Here is a 21,467-nt window from a genome sequence, read left to right as displayed (position 1 = left end):
GGGGTGTGGAGTGTATTCAGGGATGGAATGGGTGGCAATGATTTTATGCCTTTTCCTTTTTGGCTACCTCCCTTGAAAGGGGGAAAAAGCCTTGGTATATGTATGTTATTATACTCCTGTCTATTCACCATCAGCAGGTAGAAGTTTTTTGTGTCAAATGCGTCTGCATAGGGTAAGTGCGTCTCTATTGGTACGCGTATCCTACTCCTGAAGAACATCCAGTAGGTCATCACTTACATAAATCAGCTCCTAAACCCCCACCATTCTCTACTCACCCCTATCCCCAGCCTTCTCCCTTTCTTGCTCTACAGACATTCCCCTCTTGCTCAAAGACTTTTATCCCATCCATCAATCTCATCCTTGGTCATCCCCTCAAGTTCACTCCATCCAGCTCTGTTTTCCATACCACTTTTGCTAATCTTTCTCTACACATTCTTTCCATGTCTCCAAACCATCCCAATAATCTTTCACCAGCCCTATCTGCAGCTCCCTTTCCACCCCTGCTCTCCTCATTTCTCACTGTATCCAACTTTGTAACTCCTACCATACTTTTCAGACACTTTGTCTCAAACAAATTTAAACTTTTCCTTTCTTCTCTTAGATTCCAAGTCCGCTCCATACAGTGTAATAGGCTCTCTATTGCTACTTTATGCATACATTTTGTAATAAAAGACTTACTTTTCTCTATGTGCTCTCTTCTCCTCTTTCAATTCTTCCCTTCTCCTCTCTCGATCTTCATACCTCTTCCTCGCTTCTATTGCTCTAACTAATACACCATGATATCGCCGACGTTCTCTTTCCTGAAAAAGAATTATGTTACATACAGACGAAAGTCCTTCTCTCTAGGGAAGGTGGAAATAAAAATGATCTGCATCATATGGCAGCTGATATGCCAAACAATTATGTTTCAAACAGATGTTAATCAATCTTCATCCAGGTAAGACCTTTTCTATTTCTACCAGTATCAGTAATCCACCCCAATCAAAGGGATAAAAAAAAAAAAAAATGAAAAAAAAATGGAAAAAAAAAAAAAAAAAAAAAAAAAGTCTACTGAAAGCATGTCACCATCCAAACCAAAACATGCCAACCCCACTGTCATGTGTGAGTAACCACAACTGACGGAAAACAGTAGCCATATATGGAATAACAGTAACAAAGATGCACATACCCATACAAAAACCAGTAATATATACAACTAAGCATACAGAAGAGAAAGAAGGACAGGAAATGTGAGAATAGGTAATAGTGAAGGGTGAAAATGAGAAATGCAGCCACCATCCATATTCCTAAATAAATAATGGATTGAGAAAGTCTTAGGACTAGTACTACAGAAACTAAAAGGCTCATTCAAAAACAAAATCCAAGTTGATTTAATATTATAATATTGTTATTGATAGATACCACAATACACAGCTAACACAGTTATCGCCATACTGACACCATATTAACAAGCATTAACATGCTGGGGGAGCCACCATGTTGACATGCTGATAATTGGATATGTTGCTAGTAAAACTAATTACATTATGCTACAAATAATCACCATTTTAAAAAAAGAAACAGTATATATTCCTATGAAAGCCACCCTATTACCAATGCTCGGAGAACTGCAGTACCTATGTCAGCATAATAGTGCCACAACCACCAGCACCCATTAAACCAAAGCCAGGAACATAAGATCTCTCGATGCCAAGTAATGTTACCAATGATTCCCAAAGACAAACACATGCCGACAACTCCTTAATCTTTAGCCTCATTGATTCAGGGCTAGTTTAGTAGCCACTAAGTGCAAGTTCACTTACCCAGCAAGTAAGTGTTGACACGGATAGACTGGTATTAAGATTACTAATTTTTCATTGACATTGGGCAAGTAGAGGGGTAGCTTAAAAGTCTCTAACACTAGCAGCTACAAAACTTGCCCCGTGTCAACAAGGCTTTACATCTACTAGCGAGCAAATGCCATGGACATCGGCTGCTTGGGCAATTCTGGTCACCATCTTGATGTTACCACCAGCACTAATATAAATCACAACCACCCACTGAATGCTCATCAAGTCTTGCATAATCAATACAAAATTTTTTATGGATTCTACGGCCATGCCAAAACCCCATAAGCTAATACACCGTTTCCACATCCACCTGAATATCAACCATCTATGATCTGGATCCTGTAAATAACTAAATACATCTGAAGACAATACCACTTCTTCCTGGTTCATGCACCTTCTATGAACTGCTCTCTGAAGCACGAAAGATATTCTCACACTTGAGTTCCCCAAAGTGTTCTTTAAATATGAAAAGCATGCAAAGCAAAACAAATCCTGGCAGTGTTGTTTGTACATGATGGAAAATATCTAATACTGCATCTTGCATAAAGTGACGAGTTATTATTTAGGTTTTCTCTAAGAATGGAACTTAAGTTTCTTTGCTCAAGATGAATGTCCTCGTAATTTTTCTACTTTTTGTATCCTATCCCCTTCATTGTGCAAAGTTATAGTTATTATTCTTGGAGAAACTGAATTAGTTATATATGAAGCTCTCCTATGACTACAATGATTTAGGTGGCCGAAAAAAAAAATAAAAATAAATAAATAAATAAATAAATAAAATAAAAAACAATAAAAATTCGGCAGCACAGAGATGCATCATCTACAAACTTTCTGGGTTCTACAATTTAGCAATTTGTGCAAAATAAAAGCAAACTCATGTGTTTCATGTTCCATGCAAGAAGCCAAGGTGTGATATAAAGGCATAACATGGACACAGTAAAAAAAATATTAAGATAAAACCATAAAAAAGGAGAGAGATTACCATGCAATTGGTATACCCAGACTTCTTTTACAGACATCATCAGCTATGATAAAAAAAAATATCCTCAACATTCGTGTGTGGCACCAAACCCAACTGATCAAATGAAAATAAAGGCAAATCTTTCCTTGGCAACAGCAGCTCAGAGCTTCTACACTACAGCCAATCTACAGTTGACAACCCACAACCGTCACTAGTAGAGCAAGAACTGGAAGCAAACCAAGAGGAAGTGACCGGGGAATAGCTGGATTTCTCAAAAGTAGAGTAAAACCAGGTCAAATGAAACAAAATAATAATAAAATAAAAAGAAAACATGTAATTCAAACCATTGAACCATTTGTGAGATTTGAAGAAAGAAAATAGGTATTAATCCATTATGTTTTGAGTGAAACAATGAAGATAAGATTGTTAACAAAATAGAAACATCATCATGATTCATTGAGCAAGTAAACTGATCCACATGGAATCTTAAGATTCAATTTGGACTTCTGCAAATTTAAACAAGTATCCATAAGTATAAAATTCCTTTTTACATATCACCAAACTAATGTCATGAATAACATGGGAAAAAAATATGATTATCAAAATACTGAATTTCTATTTCCAAATTGTGAACAATTATATTAAAACAAGAACTTAAATGAGAAATTGAAATAGTCTTCACTCTATCTGCTCACAAAATTTGGCATGACTTCAACATTCCAAATAAAAATAAATAAACAAAAATAAAAACAGAACGTTAAGGTTCATAATGCCTCCACTTTGCCAATTCATATTTCATATGATGCAAAAGCAAAAAATTGAAAAATAAATACACGAGCTAGAAATACTCAGGGTTAGTTTCAGGATTTAAAAGGCATCAACCACAAGCTCACCAGAGTCAGAAATATTTTAAAAACAGAGTGGGGAATGAAAGCTTGCTAGGGCACAGGTTGAAATATAATGGGGGGAGAAAAAGAAGATGAAGAAGAAGAAGAAGAAAAAAAAAAAGAGAAAGAGAGATAGAAAGAAGAAGAGGGAGAGAGAGGAAGAAGATAGAGCAAGAGAGAAAGGGAGAGGGATAGAGGAGAGAGGAAGAAGAAGAATAAGGAGAGAGAGAGCGAGCAAGGGAGGGAAGAAAAGAAAGAAAGTGAAGGAGACAGACAGACAGACAGAGAGAACCAAAAGTAAGGGAAGGAAGAGAGGAAAGGGGGGTGGAGAGAGAGAAAAAGAGATAGGAGTAAGGGAAGGATAGGGATATAAAGGAAGATATAAAAAGGACACAATAGAGGAAGAAGTAATGGAAGGAAGGAGGGGGGGGGAAGAGAGAGAGAAAGAGAATTTCATTGGCAATAACCAGCTCTTCGATCCACAGGGAGAATATTGTGCTAAAGGGGTGTTAAGTGAGAAAGAGGGCTGAAGTAACATGTGATATAAGAATATAGAAGATATAAGCAATCTTTATTGATTGGAGATTAGTCTCCAATCATAAAAGTATGCGTGTGTGTGCATGTTAAGTGTGTGTACATGTGTGTATTTCAGTTTCAGCTTGGCCTTCAGTCACATATTTGGAATTGTGAATGGATAGTAATTACCCTCCTGGATGAGAGCTCCAGTCACACAGTAGCACAGTGGATACTGTGTCAAACTTGAGCAGGAGGATGTGAGTTCAATACCCAAGGCCCACTGCAGGCTATGTCGCATTGGTTCCCAACAGCCCTGGCCAAGCGGGGAGGCAACCCAGTATTGGCCTAAACAACTCAGCGGCTTGCCACAACTGACAGGGCTTTGCTCTACCAGAGGTTTCTCACTTCCCACTGTTTGGGAGTAGGATGGTTTTCAGTGTGAGCTTACTGTAGAGCTCATCTACAGCCCAATTTCTGGTTCATGATGTGCCTTTATATTCAAGCACACACCCTAACTGAAAAGGATGCATCCTGGAGTTCTGTGCTGCTTTTCATTGCAAGGTAGGGAACAAACACATGACTGCTTACTTAGCAGGACATGTCAATACTACAACACCAGCAAGCCACTGTATGTGTACATGCGTGTGTGAAACAGAAAGAGACAGAGAAGGGGTGAGGGTAAAGGAGGGATAGGATGAGGGAGAGGGAAGAGGTGTGTGTGTGTGTGTGTGTGTGTGTGTGTGTGTGTGTGTGTGTGTGTGTGTGTGTGTGTGTGTGTGTGTGTGTGTGTGTGTGTGTGTGCGTGTGAGAGAGAAATGGAGAGGTGAGGAGAGGAGAGACAGAGAGAAGATAGTGGAGAGAGAGGAGAGAAAAGGGAGAGACAGGAGAGAAATGGGTGATAGTAAAGGGGGAGAAAAAGGGTGAGAGAGAATGAATTGTGTCAATGTGTATGTTGTAGGTGACAATCTAGATAAATTGTTTAGTCTGGGATATAAGAGTCTTGGCAGAGTTGGGGGGGAGGGGGAGGGGGGAGGGGAGGACAAAGACAGAAGCAAAGGAGGTCAAGCTAGAGTCATCGCTAGGAAGGGGACACACACATACCAATTCAAGTGTGTAGAGCATCTCTCGTTGCTTGTTGAGCTCCTGAAGATACAACTGCGGAATGATAATGTGACTTGTCAGACTACAGTACTGGGTGCACCTACAGTCAGGTTAGTATCGATGCTGTATCAACTACAGATAATATCTTGCTACCAGTGCTGTGTTTCATCCAACTCTCTACTCTAAAGTATACCTGTACTCCACCAATCAGGAAGATTTGAAAGTTCCATGACTTTGAAGTTATATATTCTGTTTCCTTATTTCTCTTTTTTAAACTCAATGTGCTTATTTGCTGACTATTCAAGTGACTGATAATGTCACATGTTCATGATTTTGTGAAATCTGAATGAAAACTGTATTAACAAAAGCCACTAACTTAGTATTAAAGCTAAAGCTATATTCACCTGTAGCTATGTTGTTTACATAAAATTTTAATCATCTTTAAACTCACATAGGATCATCATCATAAATAAAGGTTTGACTTTGCATATTTGATGTGTCCAAGAACAGAGGGGCATCCCCACCACTTTTACTGGTTCCAAATTAAGCACGGATCATGACAGGTATATAAGCCTCCTCTATACACGAGGGGGTACCCAAAAGTAACTGGAGTAATTTTTTGTGGGCCAAACCCATAATTGTTTACAACTCCGCTGCTAGATGCCACATGAGACAACCGTTAGGCATCAGTCTGCTCACTGGGATTGTCGTGAGAAGATGTATGGCCTGTGGTTTGCCATTGTTTTGAAGTGTTTCAAGCCACTTCATCTATTTTTACGATGGATGAAAAGAAGGAGCAGCATACTGTGTGAAATTCTGTTTTTTGCTGGGGAAAATGGCAGCTGAAACAGTTATCATGCTTCAAACAGCTTACAAAGAGGCTGCCAGGAGCAAAACACGAGTTTACGAGTGGTTTGCATACTTAAGGAATGGTCAATATCACTGGAAGACCAATCTCATTCAGGGCAACCGTCAACTTCCCAAACGGATGAAAACATCACAAAAATTCATGAACTGATCTTGGAGGACAGTTACCAAACAACTGACAAACTTGTTGATTTGAATGATGTGTCCTGGAGCTGCTGCCAAAGAATTTTTTCTGAGGAACTGGGGATGAGTAGTTGCAGTGAAATTGTTGCCTCGTTTGCTCATGGATCATCAAAAGCTGTCATCAATGTGTGCAATGAACTGATGAGTTGGAAATTGATCCAGACCTTCTTTTTTAAGGTCATCATTGGTGACAAAAGCTGGTGCCATGTCTACAGCCCAGAAACAAAACAGCAGTCAAGTCAATGAAAGTATCCAACATCACCACGACCCAAAAATACATGAGAATTGTCCACAAAGAATTTGTTCCTCCTGGTCAAAATGTTAACCAGGATTTTTGCTTGGCAGTTCTGAAGCGTTTGCAAGACACAGTGAGAAGGAAATACCGCAACCTGTGGCAAAGTGAAGAGTGGTGGTATCATCACAACAATGCACCAGTGCACACACCACCTTGAATATGAGATAGTTTCTCATAAAAAAAATGGCATAACCCCACTTACCCACCCTCTCTACTCACCCAATCTTGCTCCCCATGATCCCCACCCCCCACTCCCCAAATGAAGAAAGTCCTCAAAGGAAAATGTTTTACAGGCGTAGAACCTCAAATATTCACGTGTGTATCAGGTTGCTTGATGTACAATGATGCATCACAATACATTACAAAATATAGTTATTGCTGTCATGTTCATTTTCTTTCACCCTGATTAAACGTAACGTCACAGGAAACCTGATCAAGCCTGTTGACAGAATATGGGGACTCAGTTACAACTACAAAATAAATATAATCAGGAAGTTGATGTCAGCACCCTCACATACCCCACTCATGGCTCATGACGCATACATAGGCATCATCATATTCAAAGAGATTAAGAAGAAAACGACAGGAGGCGTTAAATGGCATATACAGTCAAACCTCGAAAGCCCGGACTAATTGGGGGGAAAGAGTGGTCCGGTCATGCCAAACGTCCGGTCATCGAAAATATCGCCCTAACACCCGTAGATTTTCATAGCGGTAAACGTATAGGTTATGTATGATATGGCACAGAAACACATAAGAATAATACTCTAACACTGTAATAATGCTATAATACTAATAATCCTGTAATAATAACTGTAATACAGGCATGTAAATGTACTGTATATACAGTGTACTGTACTGTATTTTTTATTACGTACACTGTAAATATCGGAAGGTATGCACGCGGGACAGAGGTGGCGGCCAGGGTTGCCACATTTTCTACACTGCCATGTAGAATGGGAGTGTTGCCATACCGGGGCATACATTTTTCTCGTGCGTGTGCAGACTTTCATAGCAAGATATACTTGTCAAACTTTGACAAAATGTTGGTTCTAGTTTTTTCATTCTTGAATGTATATAAGGCCCCCATGCCCTAACATATTCAGTAAGATATATATTTTTTTTATATTATTATTGCTAAAAGAAAGCTGAAACTTTAGCGTAGAATTTTTTTCTACACGGTAAAAACGTATCTTTTGGGGTATAATATCTTATAAGTAACACAATTACCAATAAAAGTCATATTTTGATGTACCATTTATTATTTGATAACTAGTTCTATGATTTTTAAACAAAAGTTTGAGTTTTTGAACGTTTTTAACAGCCCGCTGATATGTAGAAAAAATTTCCTCATGTCCTTGTGCAGTTGCCACATACCGCTATTTTACTACATTTTGGTACAAAATTCTACGAAACGGCAGCCTTGGTGGCGGCTTGACTGGGTTTGAGTACACGTGTACGGCTGTCACTGCCACCTACCGGACAAATAGGGAACTTTGCTTGAAAAGTCAGCCCTTTGTTCATTTCGACCGGTCATACGAGGGTCCGGGCATTCGGGGTCTGGGCTTTCGAGGTTCGACTGTACTTGCAAGAGTTCCTGACCTGTTTTGTACCAAGGGAAAACACATCTGGACCGGTGCATTGCTTCACATGGAGAATACTTTGTAGGTGATTAATGTGTAGACATGTAAAAATATGTGAACACAATTATACGACAGAATTCTGTTTTTTTATATATCCATACTTAACTCAAAACCAGTAAAAGTGGTGGGGATGCCCATCTGTTTATGGACACCTCATTTCTATTCCAACTATCATACTAATCAACACTTATCCAACTCAGCATTTTCAGTGTATTCCCTCAAGTCCTCCCTATCCCTATTCAGAATATGTGGTTGATGCTAGCTTTTGTGAGGAACTGCATTGATGAAGAAGGATGAAAGTGCAGTAAACCATTACACAGGTGCATCAAGGATAATGCCATCTCAAATACAGCTCAACTCGATTTTACGTTACTCACCTGGGAACCTCACAGCCACTGGATCATTTTTTTTTTTTTTTTTAACACCAAGCATGCATGAACACGGCTATGTTTGCATATTTCTGGCAAAAGGTAAAGCAACATAGTACACATCACACATTCATACCTGCTCCTTCAATACTCTCTGCTTTTGTTTCTCTTGTTCTCTTTCCTGCAAAAGAAAATAAACATCACAAGTAATATAAAGTCAACAAATCTATATAATAAATTTCAAATGAATTAAATGTTCTAACACAATGATAAGATGAACTGTAGATCCCACTATCTGAGAAAAGAATGCTATACAAAGATATGTATGATCACTGCCTGTGATCCTTTTCAGCGTTGATGAGGATCTACAGTTTTTCTAAGTAATATTGTGAGAATCTTTCTCAATCCTATTTCAAGGTAAGGGATTCCATTTACTAGCCAATTGTTCACATGCATGAATAAAAAAATGAAGAGAGATGGCAAGAGATAGATATAAGTGGACAGTGGCTGAAAATGAACAATAACTCGATACAGCTTGATGGGATTTCTTTTTGTCTACTCTGGAGTGGATGCTGGGGGGAGGTCTTATGGAACAAAATAATGGAGGTAAACCAGCTGCTTGGCCTTACTGAGAGGATGCAGTCTTACTACAATGCTTATGACCTGGGCAGTTGGCTGGTGAGAGGGATGGCCTTTCCTCCATAAGGAGCCAATAAATATGGAAGACAAATGGGTGTTGGATGCATGTGGGCTGGGTGAAAGGGGGATGTGTGCCTTGACTGGCCACCTCTCTTATGATAACTGTGATGCATGGGAGTAGGTGGGGGGTTTATGTGAATGATGTTTTGATGCAGCCTCAACAGATTTCTCCCCATCTTTCCTCTCTTTAATCTTTTTTGCAGATTAAATGAAGCGGCCTTGCTGTGGATGTGCTGTGACTTGCTACATCCCTTCTGACCCAGGGCAGTGGACAAGATGCAGGGATGACCCATCATCCAGGAGGAGCCTGGATAAGAGGGAGGGTAGGGGGATGGGAGTGGAATATGTGAGGATGAAATGAGCGGGGTGGATTTTATGCCTTTGTTTTTTGGCTACCTCCCTTTTAAGGGGGAAAAAAACTTTGGTATATGTATGTGTAGGTGTGTGTGTGTGTGTACATATATATACCGAAGGCTTTTTCCCCCTTACACAGGGGGTAGCCAAAAAGAAAAAAGGCATAGAAACCACTCCCACCCATTCCATTCCCTACATATTCCACTCCCCTCCACCCTCCTCCTACCTTGGCACCTCCTGGATGACGGGTCATCCCTGCATCCTGTCCACTGCCCTGGGTCAGAAGCAGTGACACAAGACAGCACATCCACAGCAAGGCCGCTTCATAAATTCAGTGACTCCCCCTCTCCATCCCCTTATGCAGAAAAGGAGAAGACGGGAAAAATCCCTTTGGGCTGTGTCAAATTTTTTCTCATACATACTTCCTCACCCCCATCCCCCACCCACTCTCCCTCATGCATCACAGCATCATCCATATACAACCCTTTTCCATTCACCCCTATCTTCTGTCCTCTCCTGTCCTTCCTCAACAGACATTCCTCTTTTTTGTAATGCCCCTTTCACCCCATCCATCCATCTCATCCTAGGACGCCCCCTCATATTCACTCCTTCCACCTCCGCCTTCCACACTTCTTTTACAAATCTTTCTTCACTCATTCTTTCCATGTGTCCAAACCATCCTAATACTCTTTCATTAACCTTATCTCCCAGCTCCCTTTTCACCCCTGTTCTCCTCCTCACCTCCTCATTTCTCACTCTATCTAGCCTAGTAACCCCTATCATACTTCTCAGACATTTCATCTCAAACACATTCAAACTCCTTCTCTCTTCCTCTCTAATGTTCCATGTTTCTGCCCATACAGTGCTGTTGGCACAATCACTCCTTCATATAACCTCCTCTTAGCATACATTCCCAGATGTCTATTTCCCATTACATTTTTTAATCCACCAAGGCATTTACTCGCTTCTCTCAGTCTACGTTCTATCTCCACCCCAACTCCTCCCTTTCCTGCCACATTTGCACCCAAGTATCTAAAACTATCCACTTCCTCCAGTCTCTCACCTTTAATGCTCACTTCCAGCCTGCTGTCACTCTCTCCCCTTGTACATCTCATCACCTTACTTTTGCCCACATTTATCTTCAGCTTCCTTCTTTCACACACCTTCTCAAACTCTGTCACTAACTTCCTCAATCCCTCCTCTGATCCTGCCTTCTTTCACACACCTTCTCAAACTCTGTCACTAACTTCCTCAATTCCTTCTCTGATCCTGCTACAAGCGTAGTGTCATCAGCAAACAACAACTGGCTTATTTCCCACTTTTTTCCATTTTCTTTAACCCATCTCCAACCCCTGACCCACTACCCTTACATTCACCTCTTGCACCACCCCATCCATGTATAGATTGAACAGCCAGGGTGACATAACACATCCCTGATGAAGTCCCACCTTTACCTCAAACCATTCACTCTCTCCATTTCTAATCCTAACACAAGCTCTACTACTCTCATAAAAACTCTTGAGTGCTCTTAACAGCTTTCCTCCTATCCCATATATCTGCAGTACCTCCCACAGTGCCTTCCTGTCTGTCCTGTCGTAAGCATTTTCCAGATCCATAATGGAGAATGGCTGTGAACAGATGATACTGTGATGCAAGGAAAGGAAGGGGTGGAGAGTTGTTATGGATGAAAGATATTTTGACGCAGCCCCCACCCTTTTTTGTGGGTGGGTGGAGGCATGAGGGGTCACCCATGAGGAGCTAAGATGAAAGGGAGGAAAGGGTGGTGGATGGGAGTGGAGTGGGTGTTTGCCTTTTGACTTTGCTACCTCCCTTGTAAGGGACCCCTTGGTATATAGATAATTGAAGTCACCTACCCAGATGTCACCCCCCCCAACCCCCACCCAATGTTCTGAATATGGGGTAGGTCATGCATGCAACATCTGAAAAGCATGGTGACAGTACTGCACCCTGGACAACACCAAAATATCCACTTACCCACACCTTCCATCATCTTGGTAGTAGCAAACTACTTGTGTACTATTTCATACATTAAATATCACCACCTGATTACACTCCTAATTATATTCACATCTCTTTGTAAAAACTATACATCTCTACAAACCTGAGCCTTCCGTAGTTGTTCATAAAGTCGTTGTCTATTCTGTTCTTCCCGCTGTTTCCTCAACTCCTGAAAATGAGTGAATACATGACATGTTTAAGTGTCTAAACCATCTAAAGTACAATTTGTATGTAATATATACATATCTATGTATAATAAACACACTAGAAGCTATTTGCTCCTAGCAAGGCAGGAGGGAATGACAACAAAGTAAAAACCCAGCAGACATATCAAACCCCATTTAATACCTCCCTTACCTCTGCACCTCAAGGGCAAACAAGGCGAGTACAATTAAAGCCCTTCTCCCTTATATATATATATATATATATATATATATATATATATATAATTTATATATACATATATATATACACACATATATATATATACATAAATATATATATACATATATACATACATATATATATACATATATACATATATACATATATATATACATATATATATACATATATATATATATATATATATACATACACATATATATATATATATTCAAACTAATTTTTTCAACAAACCTCCTTCTCCCTTTTGACTTCCTCTTGCTTCCTAATTCTTTCCTGCTCCCTGAGTAGTCTGAAAACAATGAAAAAACAATTTCTGAACAGCACTACTAACAATAAAATAAGGAAATCTAACAAATATTATAGACAATATACAGGAAACACTTCACCATCAACACTACATTTATGATTTTAGTTATTTGGTGATTGACCCAGATGGTAACGGAGGAACTTCATGCAGCAAATAACTAGGAAGTGCTCAAGCAAACTATATGTATTGGTTCATGAGGGTTACACATATGTAAGCCAATATACAGATACTGTATAAAACAGTCACAGGTCAAAGTCTTACTCTGACTTGCCATCAACACATAGTGACAAAACATTTAAACATTTGACTGAAACTTTGATGATAAAACAGTATGTGTATATATATAATGTACACACACATATACACATACGTTTATAAGCCTGACAATTAAAGTGATAGTAATAAAGGCTGTGGGATAATTTCCCATTTTTCTTAGAATTACTAGTAGTCAGGGTAAGAGCAGGGGCCATGTATATAAAAATATCATGCACTGCATACCCCTCCTGAATCTCTCGCTGTATCTTGGTAAACGGGTCTGGGAGCCAGCTTTAAGGAGGAAAGTTAGGGTGTTGGTTAATTAAAGAAACACTCTTCTAAATTCTTTCAATGTATATCAAGGAAAAAACTAAACCTCAGTTTAAACAAAAGGATTAAACATAACAAATGGGCAGGCTGATGGCAAGCTTTGAGCCAGGGGGTGTGATATGGTCTCGTCCTAAGTAATGAGACTAGACTATTCTGGCCAATATTAAGTACATGGATTAAGACAGATATGCTTCCACATAACACATAGGTGAACAGACTCCTTGCCAAACAGCTAAACAACTATGAAAATTTTCTAAAACAATAAAGCTGGGCTAGACACTGGGCTTCTAGTTGCACTACTGGCCATATAGCACAGACTGTAATCAGGGAAATTTAGTGGGAGGCAAAATACAGCATGAATGCTTTGCAGTAAATTAGTAACACCTTGCTTACCACAAAAGAATAAGAAAATAAAATTCATAATTATATATATTCCAATATACATATGTACACATCCATATACACAGTGTCTGGGTATGAATGAATTGATCCCAAATTGAAACGGAGATCTAGGTTTGGTAATATGGGTGTGTCTGAACACTCAATTATTAACGAAAATCCATGTGCGGCATCTAAACTCCCACAGCCAAGAATTTTGTGGAAAATTGGGCTTGGGATTGTTTGACCACTAAAACATGTTTGAGACAACAGCTAAAATTGGTCAAGGAATGGAAATAATGAGGAGAGGAACACACAAGATTGTACCCATGAGGAAAATGGAAATAGGATTGCAATTGTAATCCATGGAGATCGTCTATCTATATACCAAGGGCTTATTTCCCCTTACAAAGGAGGTAGCCAAGTCAAAGGCACGCACCAACTCCCACCCATTCCACTACCCTCGTCTTGTTTCCCTCTTATCTTAGCTCCTCTTGGAGTAAGGGTCATTCCTGTCTCCTGCCCACTGCCTGGGTCAGAAGCAATGTAGCAAGACACAGCACATCCATAGTTGGGATCCTATCTACATCTATCATATTCCCAGTATCTACCCCATACAGTATTGTAAGTTTCACCTATTCATTCCCACACACCTATTTCTCATGACATTTTTTATTACCCCCAAGACATTTAATTTTTCCTTCTACAGATTACCTCTATCCGCTTCTACATGTGACCCTAAATACTTGAACCTCTCCACATCTTACAGTCGCCATCCTTCTCATTTAATTTGTTAACCCTATGCACTTCTCGATCTCCCTCACTTTTCAACCAATCTCAATTTTGCTTCTATCCAATAATAATCTGACAATCCCTCACTCTCTCCTCTGATTTCCTCCCTTTGGAAATCACTACATAGTAAACTAATGCCCTTTCACACTCCCCTCCACCACCCTTCCCCAAGTGTACTTATGCACTGTGTTCTCTATCATCAACTCCCTTTCTAAATATATCTCTAACATCAACTCTCCACTATAGTTCTTATCAAACACTCCAAACTTCCCCACTATCAGCTTATTTCCTACTCTAGCAATGAGATCCCCCAAACACCATTACATTTACATTCCCCCTAAAACTTTATACACTCATTTAAATAATTCCAAAAAGCCCACCTCACCTTTTCACTTTTCTATCAGGACTGTGTGCACTCACAAAAAGCCTCATCTCCAATTCAAATTTCACCACTGCCCACAGCATCCCAAAATCAAACTGACTCCTCCCTTTCAACTTAGTTCACTCAACACTAACACACTTATCTTTTTTCTCAAAAACATACAGCAAATCTCTTCCCCTTTTTCTCTCATCTACATCACATCCATGCATATATATATATATATATATATATATATATATATATATATATATATATATATATATATATATATATATATATATATATATCAACCCAATTACTAGGGTTATGGTGGTGTTTTCTTTACTATTATGTTTGATTTCTCACAGAAGGAAAATAAGAACCTAAGGACCACTACTCTCCCTCACTCTGTCCCAATGATTTTTCTTTTATGACATGCATGAGAATAGGGTGGCAGAATTCTTCCCCTACCCCTCAGTACCTATCTACCAAGGGCTTTTCCCCCATACAAGGGAGGTAGCTAAGTCAAAAGGCTACCCACCCACTCCATTCCCATCCACCACCCCTCACTTAGTTCTTGCTTTAAATTTGTGTAGCAATACATCCTATGCACCTCTTGGCTGTGTGGTCTACTGCCAATGTACCTGAGGCTGTATGTGTACATCTTCACACCCAAATTACCAGAGCTAATCCTCCATATCCATAAGTGTAAGTGCACATGTACACAAGTATACACATCCACTACCATACTAATTTGTCATTAATTTCCCTACAGTAAAAACATAAAGGAACAAAAAATTGTAATTGTGCAGAAGGGAGATCTTAGAATATGTGATGGTTGGCAAACATTGAAAGTCTGTTTACATTCTGAAGTTGCTTTGAACACTGATGTAACTATTACTGGTAAAAACAAAAATAAGCCAAAGATAAAGGTGGTGCTGAATCCTCGTTCTCCCTGTGACACGAAAGTTTATTGATATGCTATTCATTACATTACATTTTCATACCTCCTTTCTTCTAACCATGCAAGAGCCTCCTGTCGAGATTTCTCTGCTTGTTCCTCTGCCTCAAGTCTGCGCAGAATAGCTTCAGCTTCAACTTCTAGTGCATCACGGCCATCTCTGCAAATGTGGATGTACTTGGTAAAGAAAACCATTCGACAACAGCACAAAATCTATATAAAATCCACATAACTAAAAATATTTAACACAAAAATCTCTCCTATTTTCACAATATACCCATGCAGAGAGCAATTCACCAATACCTGCTGGTGGTAGTCTTGCAAGACAGACAGCAAGGAGACTCATCTCCTCACTGTCCATTATTAAAACAGAAGCAGTTGGTGACTGAAAATGAAAGGGTGGGCAAGAGGAGAAAGTTGAGAGTAAATGTGAGCAAAAATAAGTTGATGAAGAGTACAAAGACTGATGACAATGACAGGCTGGATGCAAGTTTGAGGGGCAAGAGGTTAGAGGAAGTGGAGAAATTTAAGTATTTAGTGTCACATATGACAGTGTTTTGCTGCACTACTTCTGACCCATGTTGAGGGCAGGAGACAGGGATGAATCCTCATCCTTGAGGGGCTAAGATAACAGGGAAACAAAGATGGTGGATGGGACTGGAATGGGTGCATGCCTTTACTTGGCTATCTCCCTTATATGGGGTAAGAATCCCTTGGTATAAAGATAGTCACATATGACAGAGTAAGGAGTGGAGGCGAATTATAAAGGAGGCAAGTAAATGACTTGTGGGAATGAAGAATGTTATAGGAAATAGATATCTGGAGATGACTGCAAAGAGGAAGTTATATGAAGGAGAGACTATACACACAGAAATGTATACAGCAGAGAAAGAATGAGCCTCTATTTTCCGCACGAGGGGTTGGAGAGGTGGGGTCACCATGTAAATGATGGAGCCCTGCTGTGGATAAACTGTGTCTTGCTGCATTGCTTCCGAGTTGGGCTGTGGATCAGAGACTTGGATGACTCTTCAACCATGAGGAGCAAAGATGAGAAGGAAACAAATAGGTGATGGATGGAGAAAGGTGCATGCCTTGGCTGGCTGGTTACCTTTCTTATATGGGGGATGAAGCCTTTTTGTATAGAAAGAGAAAGATTAAAGACCGAGACACGACTCACTCTGGCTTCCGAGTTGGTGGCTTGTACCCTTTCTTCTCCCTGACATCATTGATGCGCTGCCGAATGTCTTCTTCAGTATAACGTTGTAGAGTATTGCCGTCCACATATTCTCCAATTGGTATTTTACTAGAGAAGCTGAAGTTGTCTCTAGACACTTCTCGAATGTTGTTCTTCTCTAGATACTGAAAAGAAAGAACACTAATGAACTGCCTCAATAATAACATGTTGTGGGTAAGCTTGAAGGAAAATGCATAAGCTTTTAAGGCAAATGCAGATTCAAACTGAGGTAAATTGAGAACTCATGCCGAACACACGAAAAATAAATAATAAAAGTCATGCAAAATAAGACTAAATCCAATAATACATAGTTAAGACAAACTAAACAGGAGCGTGCAAACCCTGGCAAACTCTAAACAGAATCACAGAAAGAGATAAATAAGAATGAGCTCAGGTGAGATTGGGAGACTGTAAAGGAGAATTCTGCTACTTAATTAATCCTTTCTATCCATCTTTTGAGAAAACTTTATTCAAACATCTTCTGAATCCATCAGATAATATATTACTTACTCTGATGATGTCAGGGTACTGCCTAAAAGGTTTTCCGCACGGGGCATAGTAGATCACTTCCCCCCGAACCCCTGACTGTGTTATGGCTCGCATGGTTGTCTCCCTTCTCCACCCATACGTTAGAGGTACACGCAACTGAACTTCATCAGTTATCATTTTACGTTTTTTGGCAGGTGGTGCTGGAGAAAAAGGAGGAATCAAAGGTAACTTTTCATTCCTTTGTGTACAAGCTGCCATATGAATACTGTCACAGGAGTGATATTACGAGTTAAGAGAACTCCTCAACTTTTTATCAAACATTTCTCATAGTTCTCGTGATGATCAATGACTTCATATACTATTCCCTTAAACAGGCAATCTGTGAGTTTTCTAGGAGTACTAAGTTAAACAGTATCTTTATCATCACATGACCAAACAGAAGATGAGCCCCTAAAGTAGTTACTTTCCCCACTGATTACAAAGTGTCATCAACAATTCTCATCTTCTCGTGTCATTTCTTTCAAGGATTTCTAATCTCCAAATCTAAACTTACATCCACTTGAAACGGATGGTGATCCAGTAATGTCTCTTTTCAACCATGGTGAGGGCATTCCACTCATACTTTCATCCGCAGAGGAAATATAAGATTCATTGTCTGTATCTGAATCTGCGCTGAGGTCAGATATGTCCATCTGTCCACTTGCCGCCTTGATGGTTGTAATGAGTCTTCCATCAACGCTGCTCGATGTGACAATGTGACGCTTTTTTATTGGCTTGTCCCCTCCGTTCTCCTGAGTCCGACTTATTGGTGTGATTTCCACCTGCAAGTTTGGCAATGTAAAGATTCTGGGTTCTTGTATTTCCCCATAAGATTAAATACTGAAGTCTTAATTGGCATTATTTCCTGATGGTTCAACTCCCAACTTTCTGAGCAATGTTTTCTTTGGTTGACAGTATTTTTTTTTTTTTTTTTTTTTTCAAATTTACTGCCCCCCTAGGAGCATTGTGTCTCATTACAAAATAAGAGGTGCATGTCTTTAATTTCCCTAAGCAAACTAAAGATACATAAAACAATCAAACAAAATTAACAACAATGACAGGAAACTAATAATAATAATAATAATCATAAAAATAATAAAATATAAGGAATAATAACAAAACTTAATGAATTACAGAAAAAACAAACAGCTAATAGCATTACAGCACTTACTGTATGATCTTGGTCTTTGAAGGGCTGCCTTTCATCGGCACTGGACGTGGCGGGTTGAATTGTGACACTTGGCTTGTCTAAGGCAGAGGTCATTGTGGATGGTGGCGAAATGGATGTGATACTCACTGAGGAAGAAATGGAAAGAGATGCGGGCAAGGACATGGGAACGGGTGAGGAAGAAGAGGAAGGCAGTGAGGTTGGCAAGGCAAGTGGAGGTGGAAGAGCAGATATGGTGACAGTCGGAGATGGTGGGTCGGATGAAGAGGACTGCACTGACACAGGTGGTGGTGGTGGAGGAGGCAGGGGAGGAGGTGGAGGAGGAAGAGGTGTAGAGGTAGTGGTCAAAGCAGGGGAAGGTGGCCGTAGACTTAACGATAAAGATGAAGATGGAGGTAGTTGTGCTGATGTCACCCCAATTGTTGAGGATGAAGACAAGAAAGGGGCCGAGGAGAGCGAGGGGGAACCATGGGTTGGGGAAGAGGTTGTTACTGGTGTTGAGGCAATTGAGGTTGTTGGAGGTAGAGGTAGTTGAGGTTTGACACCAGCTGCTCTGCACTGCTCTAGCAATGAGGCCACAGTATTTTTCTTCGGTTTGGAAACTCCTCGTCCCAAATGACGTGCACGTTCATTTGCTTCTTCCATCTGCAAATAATACACCAGAATAATGTTGATTTCCTTATGCATGATAATATTACATATTTCACAAGGAAAAGTGAGAAATTATTCATATAAATATGAAATTCCTTTCACAGTGTAAGGCAACCTTAATGATCATTATTGTATTTTAACAATTTTCAATGCTGGGGATATATTTTTTTTTTTCTTCTTTTTTTAATCTCCACATTAGGGTTCCGACTCCATGGTAACATGCATTCAATACTTTAAGGACTTTTTGGGGCACCCCCTACAGACCAGTCATCCATCATTCAAGTACGTAAGTGTTATCTATTCATTAAGAAATGGTGATACTTTTGTACTTTTGCTGTCCATTCTTCATGAAGTTCCCTTGAACTTGTCCTTTACCACTTCTAGGACTACGTTCTCCAGATCTCCCTATGTTAAGGGGTAAATGAATTCTGCTGCAGAGTATCTGTATTCACCTAATTTTAGTATACAGGAAAGGTGCAACACTTGTTGGGTCCCATCTCCTACTCTCCAATCTACCTAGCTTCAAATTCATGTACAGTTCCAACTTAGTCTATATCCTTGATTTCCATTTATCACATTTAGATTAAGATTTGAATTCATGTATTGTTCAACCTTAAGCCCGTCCAAAGCTCCCTGCAACCCCATCCATTCATCTCATTCTTAGTTTTCCTCTCGTGCTCAACTTATCCGCTTCTACTTTAGACACTCATTTCCCTTACTTTTAAAGAATTCACTTATTTTCGGCATTAAAATTCATTATGAGCATTTACTTCTACACTACTTCTCTCTGGGAGACAGGACTGTTCAGCCTGACATTCTAAGGAACAACAACACCCTTACTTCTCTTTTATTTTCTTCACAGTCATTCTCTAATTAGATACTATTTATAACTACAAAAATGACAAGCCTTACAAAGTCCTCCCTCACCCTTTTCCTCTTCTCTTCTCTCTTCTTGTCATCACTAGCTAATAGTTGCCTATGAAGAGCTTCTTGCATCTGAAAAAGATAAATACCTAGTTTACTCCTCAGCTCCAATATCCTCACTACACTAATAAGTCTTACATTCTAAAATATCTACAATATAAAGTATCTTCATATTCAAACTGCAAATGAAAATCATGCTATGGCACTGATATAAACTAGTGCTTAATAACAAGACAAACAAATTAGAATAAAATAAACTGCACGATTTTTAGTAAATACTACTACCTTGGATAATATATGCACATGAGGTTCAATCTAAAAATGACATGCAATCAAGAAATAGAGGAATGTGGATAAAAATAAACTGTGACCAAGACTTGTGTCTTCTTTATCTACCTTCCTCAACTTCTTATAATGTAGTACATGATCATGTACAATGCAGTTTTCCATAATGGGTTGTATAGTATAGGGTGAAGTGTTGCATCCTGGACAGTTATCTGTGATGCTGTCAACCTCTTCTGGTAACTTAAGGTATGGGTGGTAGCTGCCTCACTGCATTCTACACAATCATGCATGCCAACAACACTTTATAAGGGACTTGTGGGAATCCCCTGTTCCAGCCATGGCATTCCTCAGGGAGATGGGACTGCTTGGCCAGACAGTCTAGGGAACAACAACAACTCACATCTCAACAAAATCTACAAATAGTACATACCGAAGCTAGTGCATCCCTCTGCATTCCTGGATGGCCATAAAGACTTTGTAAAACTTCAAGACTCGGTGTTAAACCTGCATGAGTCAGGCCTGGTGGAAGACCAGGGGGCGGTAGTAGAGGGTTTAGATCTAGGTCTCTCTTTTCAGGTGTTTTGGATACATGAGCTGATGAAGGAGAGAAAAATACTAATGAACAAGGAAACTAGAATTATACCAAGTGGATATGAATTTTCAATACATTTCAAACAATATTTTCAATTTCTAAATCTACCTACTTATTCATATTCTATGTAATTTTTTTCCCATACAACTGCCTTCTGAATAGGTGATTTTGTATATATACATATAGTAGTGAGTCTATACTGCCTATCATTTTCACGTGCTGCTCTATGGTAGTTCCACACTAATACAACAGGCCACAATTTCTTTCCAAAATTATTTATGAGAAGGCTCAGAACAATTCTGCTATGAGAAACATTCCACAGTAGTCCCATGTAGCATGCCCAAAGGAGAAGCCCTGACAAGTAGTACCCACCGAGGAGCCCGCAAACACTCACCAGCTAAGGCACTTAACTCTACCCCATCTCTACCAGAGATGCAGCCCTGAAGATCCAGTGTCTCATTATGCCATTTTAGGACCACTATAGAACAAAGGCCTCTTTCACATCATTCCATGACTTGAACAACCTCTTCCACATCACTCCTGCAAACTTCTTTACCTCATTTCAGACCCA

General features: G+C 39.6%; 1 protein-coding gene across 13 annotated transcripts in view; it reads right to left on the bottom strand.

The window, feature by feature from the left end:
- LOC143041147 (bromodomain adjacent to zinc finger domain protein 2B-like) overlaps positions 1 to 21,467 on the bottom strand; it is a 416,327-nt gene that overhangs the window by 33,231 nt on the left and 361,629 nt on the right. For 9 of the 13 annotated variants that reach the window (XM_076212935.1, XM_076212934.1, XM_076212940.1 and 6 more), the window contains 13 exons: positions 20,735 to 20,898; positions 20,008 to 20,091; positions 18,448 to 19,089; positions 17,791 to 18,058; positions 17,259 to 17,437; positions 16,692 to 16,873; positions 15,561 to 15,674; positions 12,936 to 12,983; positions 12,362 to 12,419; positions 11,826 to 11,891; positions 8,787 to 8,831; positions 5,295 to 5,348; positions 679 to 800 (listed from right to left, as the gene is read on the bottom strand). In XM_076212935.1, coding sequence (XP_076069050.1) covers positions 679 to 800; positions 5,295 to 5,348; positions 8,787 to 8,831; positions 11,826 to 11,891; positions 12,362 to 12,419; positions 12,936 to 12,983; positions 15,561 to 15,674; positions 16,692 to 16,873; positions 17,259 to 17,437; positions 17,791 to 18,058; positions 18,448 to 19,089; positions 20,008 to 20,091; positions 20,735 to 20,898 — 2,026 coding nt within the window. The remainder of the gene's footprint in view (positions 1 to 678; positions 801 to 5,294; positions 5,349 to 8,786; positions 8,832 to 11,825; positions 11,892 to 12,361; positions 12,420 to 12,935; positions 12,984 to 15,560; positions 15,675 to 16,691; positions 16,874 to 17,258; positions 17,438 to 17,790; positions 18,059 to 18,447; positions 19,090 to 20,007; positions 20,092 to 20,734; positions 20,899 to 21,467) is intronic. The other 4 variants (XM_076212941.1, XM_076212945.1, XM_076212943.1 and 1 more) reach the window with 4 other exon arrangements.

Source organism: Oratosquilla oratoria, chromosome 30 (assembly GCF_046742065.1).
Source record: "Oratosquilla oratoria isolate Oo_2021 chromosome 30, ASM4674206v1, whole genome shotgun sequence".
Lineage (NCBI taxonomy): Eukaryota > Metazoa > Arthropoda > Malacostraca > Stomatopoda > Squillidae > Oratosquilla > Oratosquilla oratoria.
Note: the sequence above shows the minus strand (reverse complement) of the source record. Positions and strands in the feature narration are given on the sequence as shown.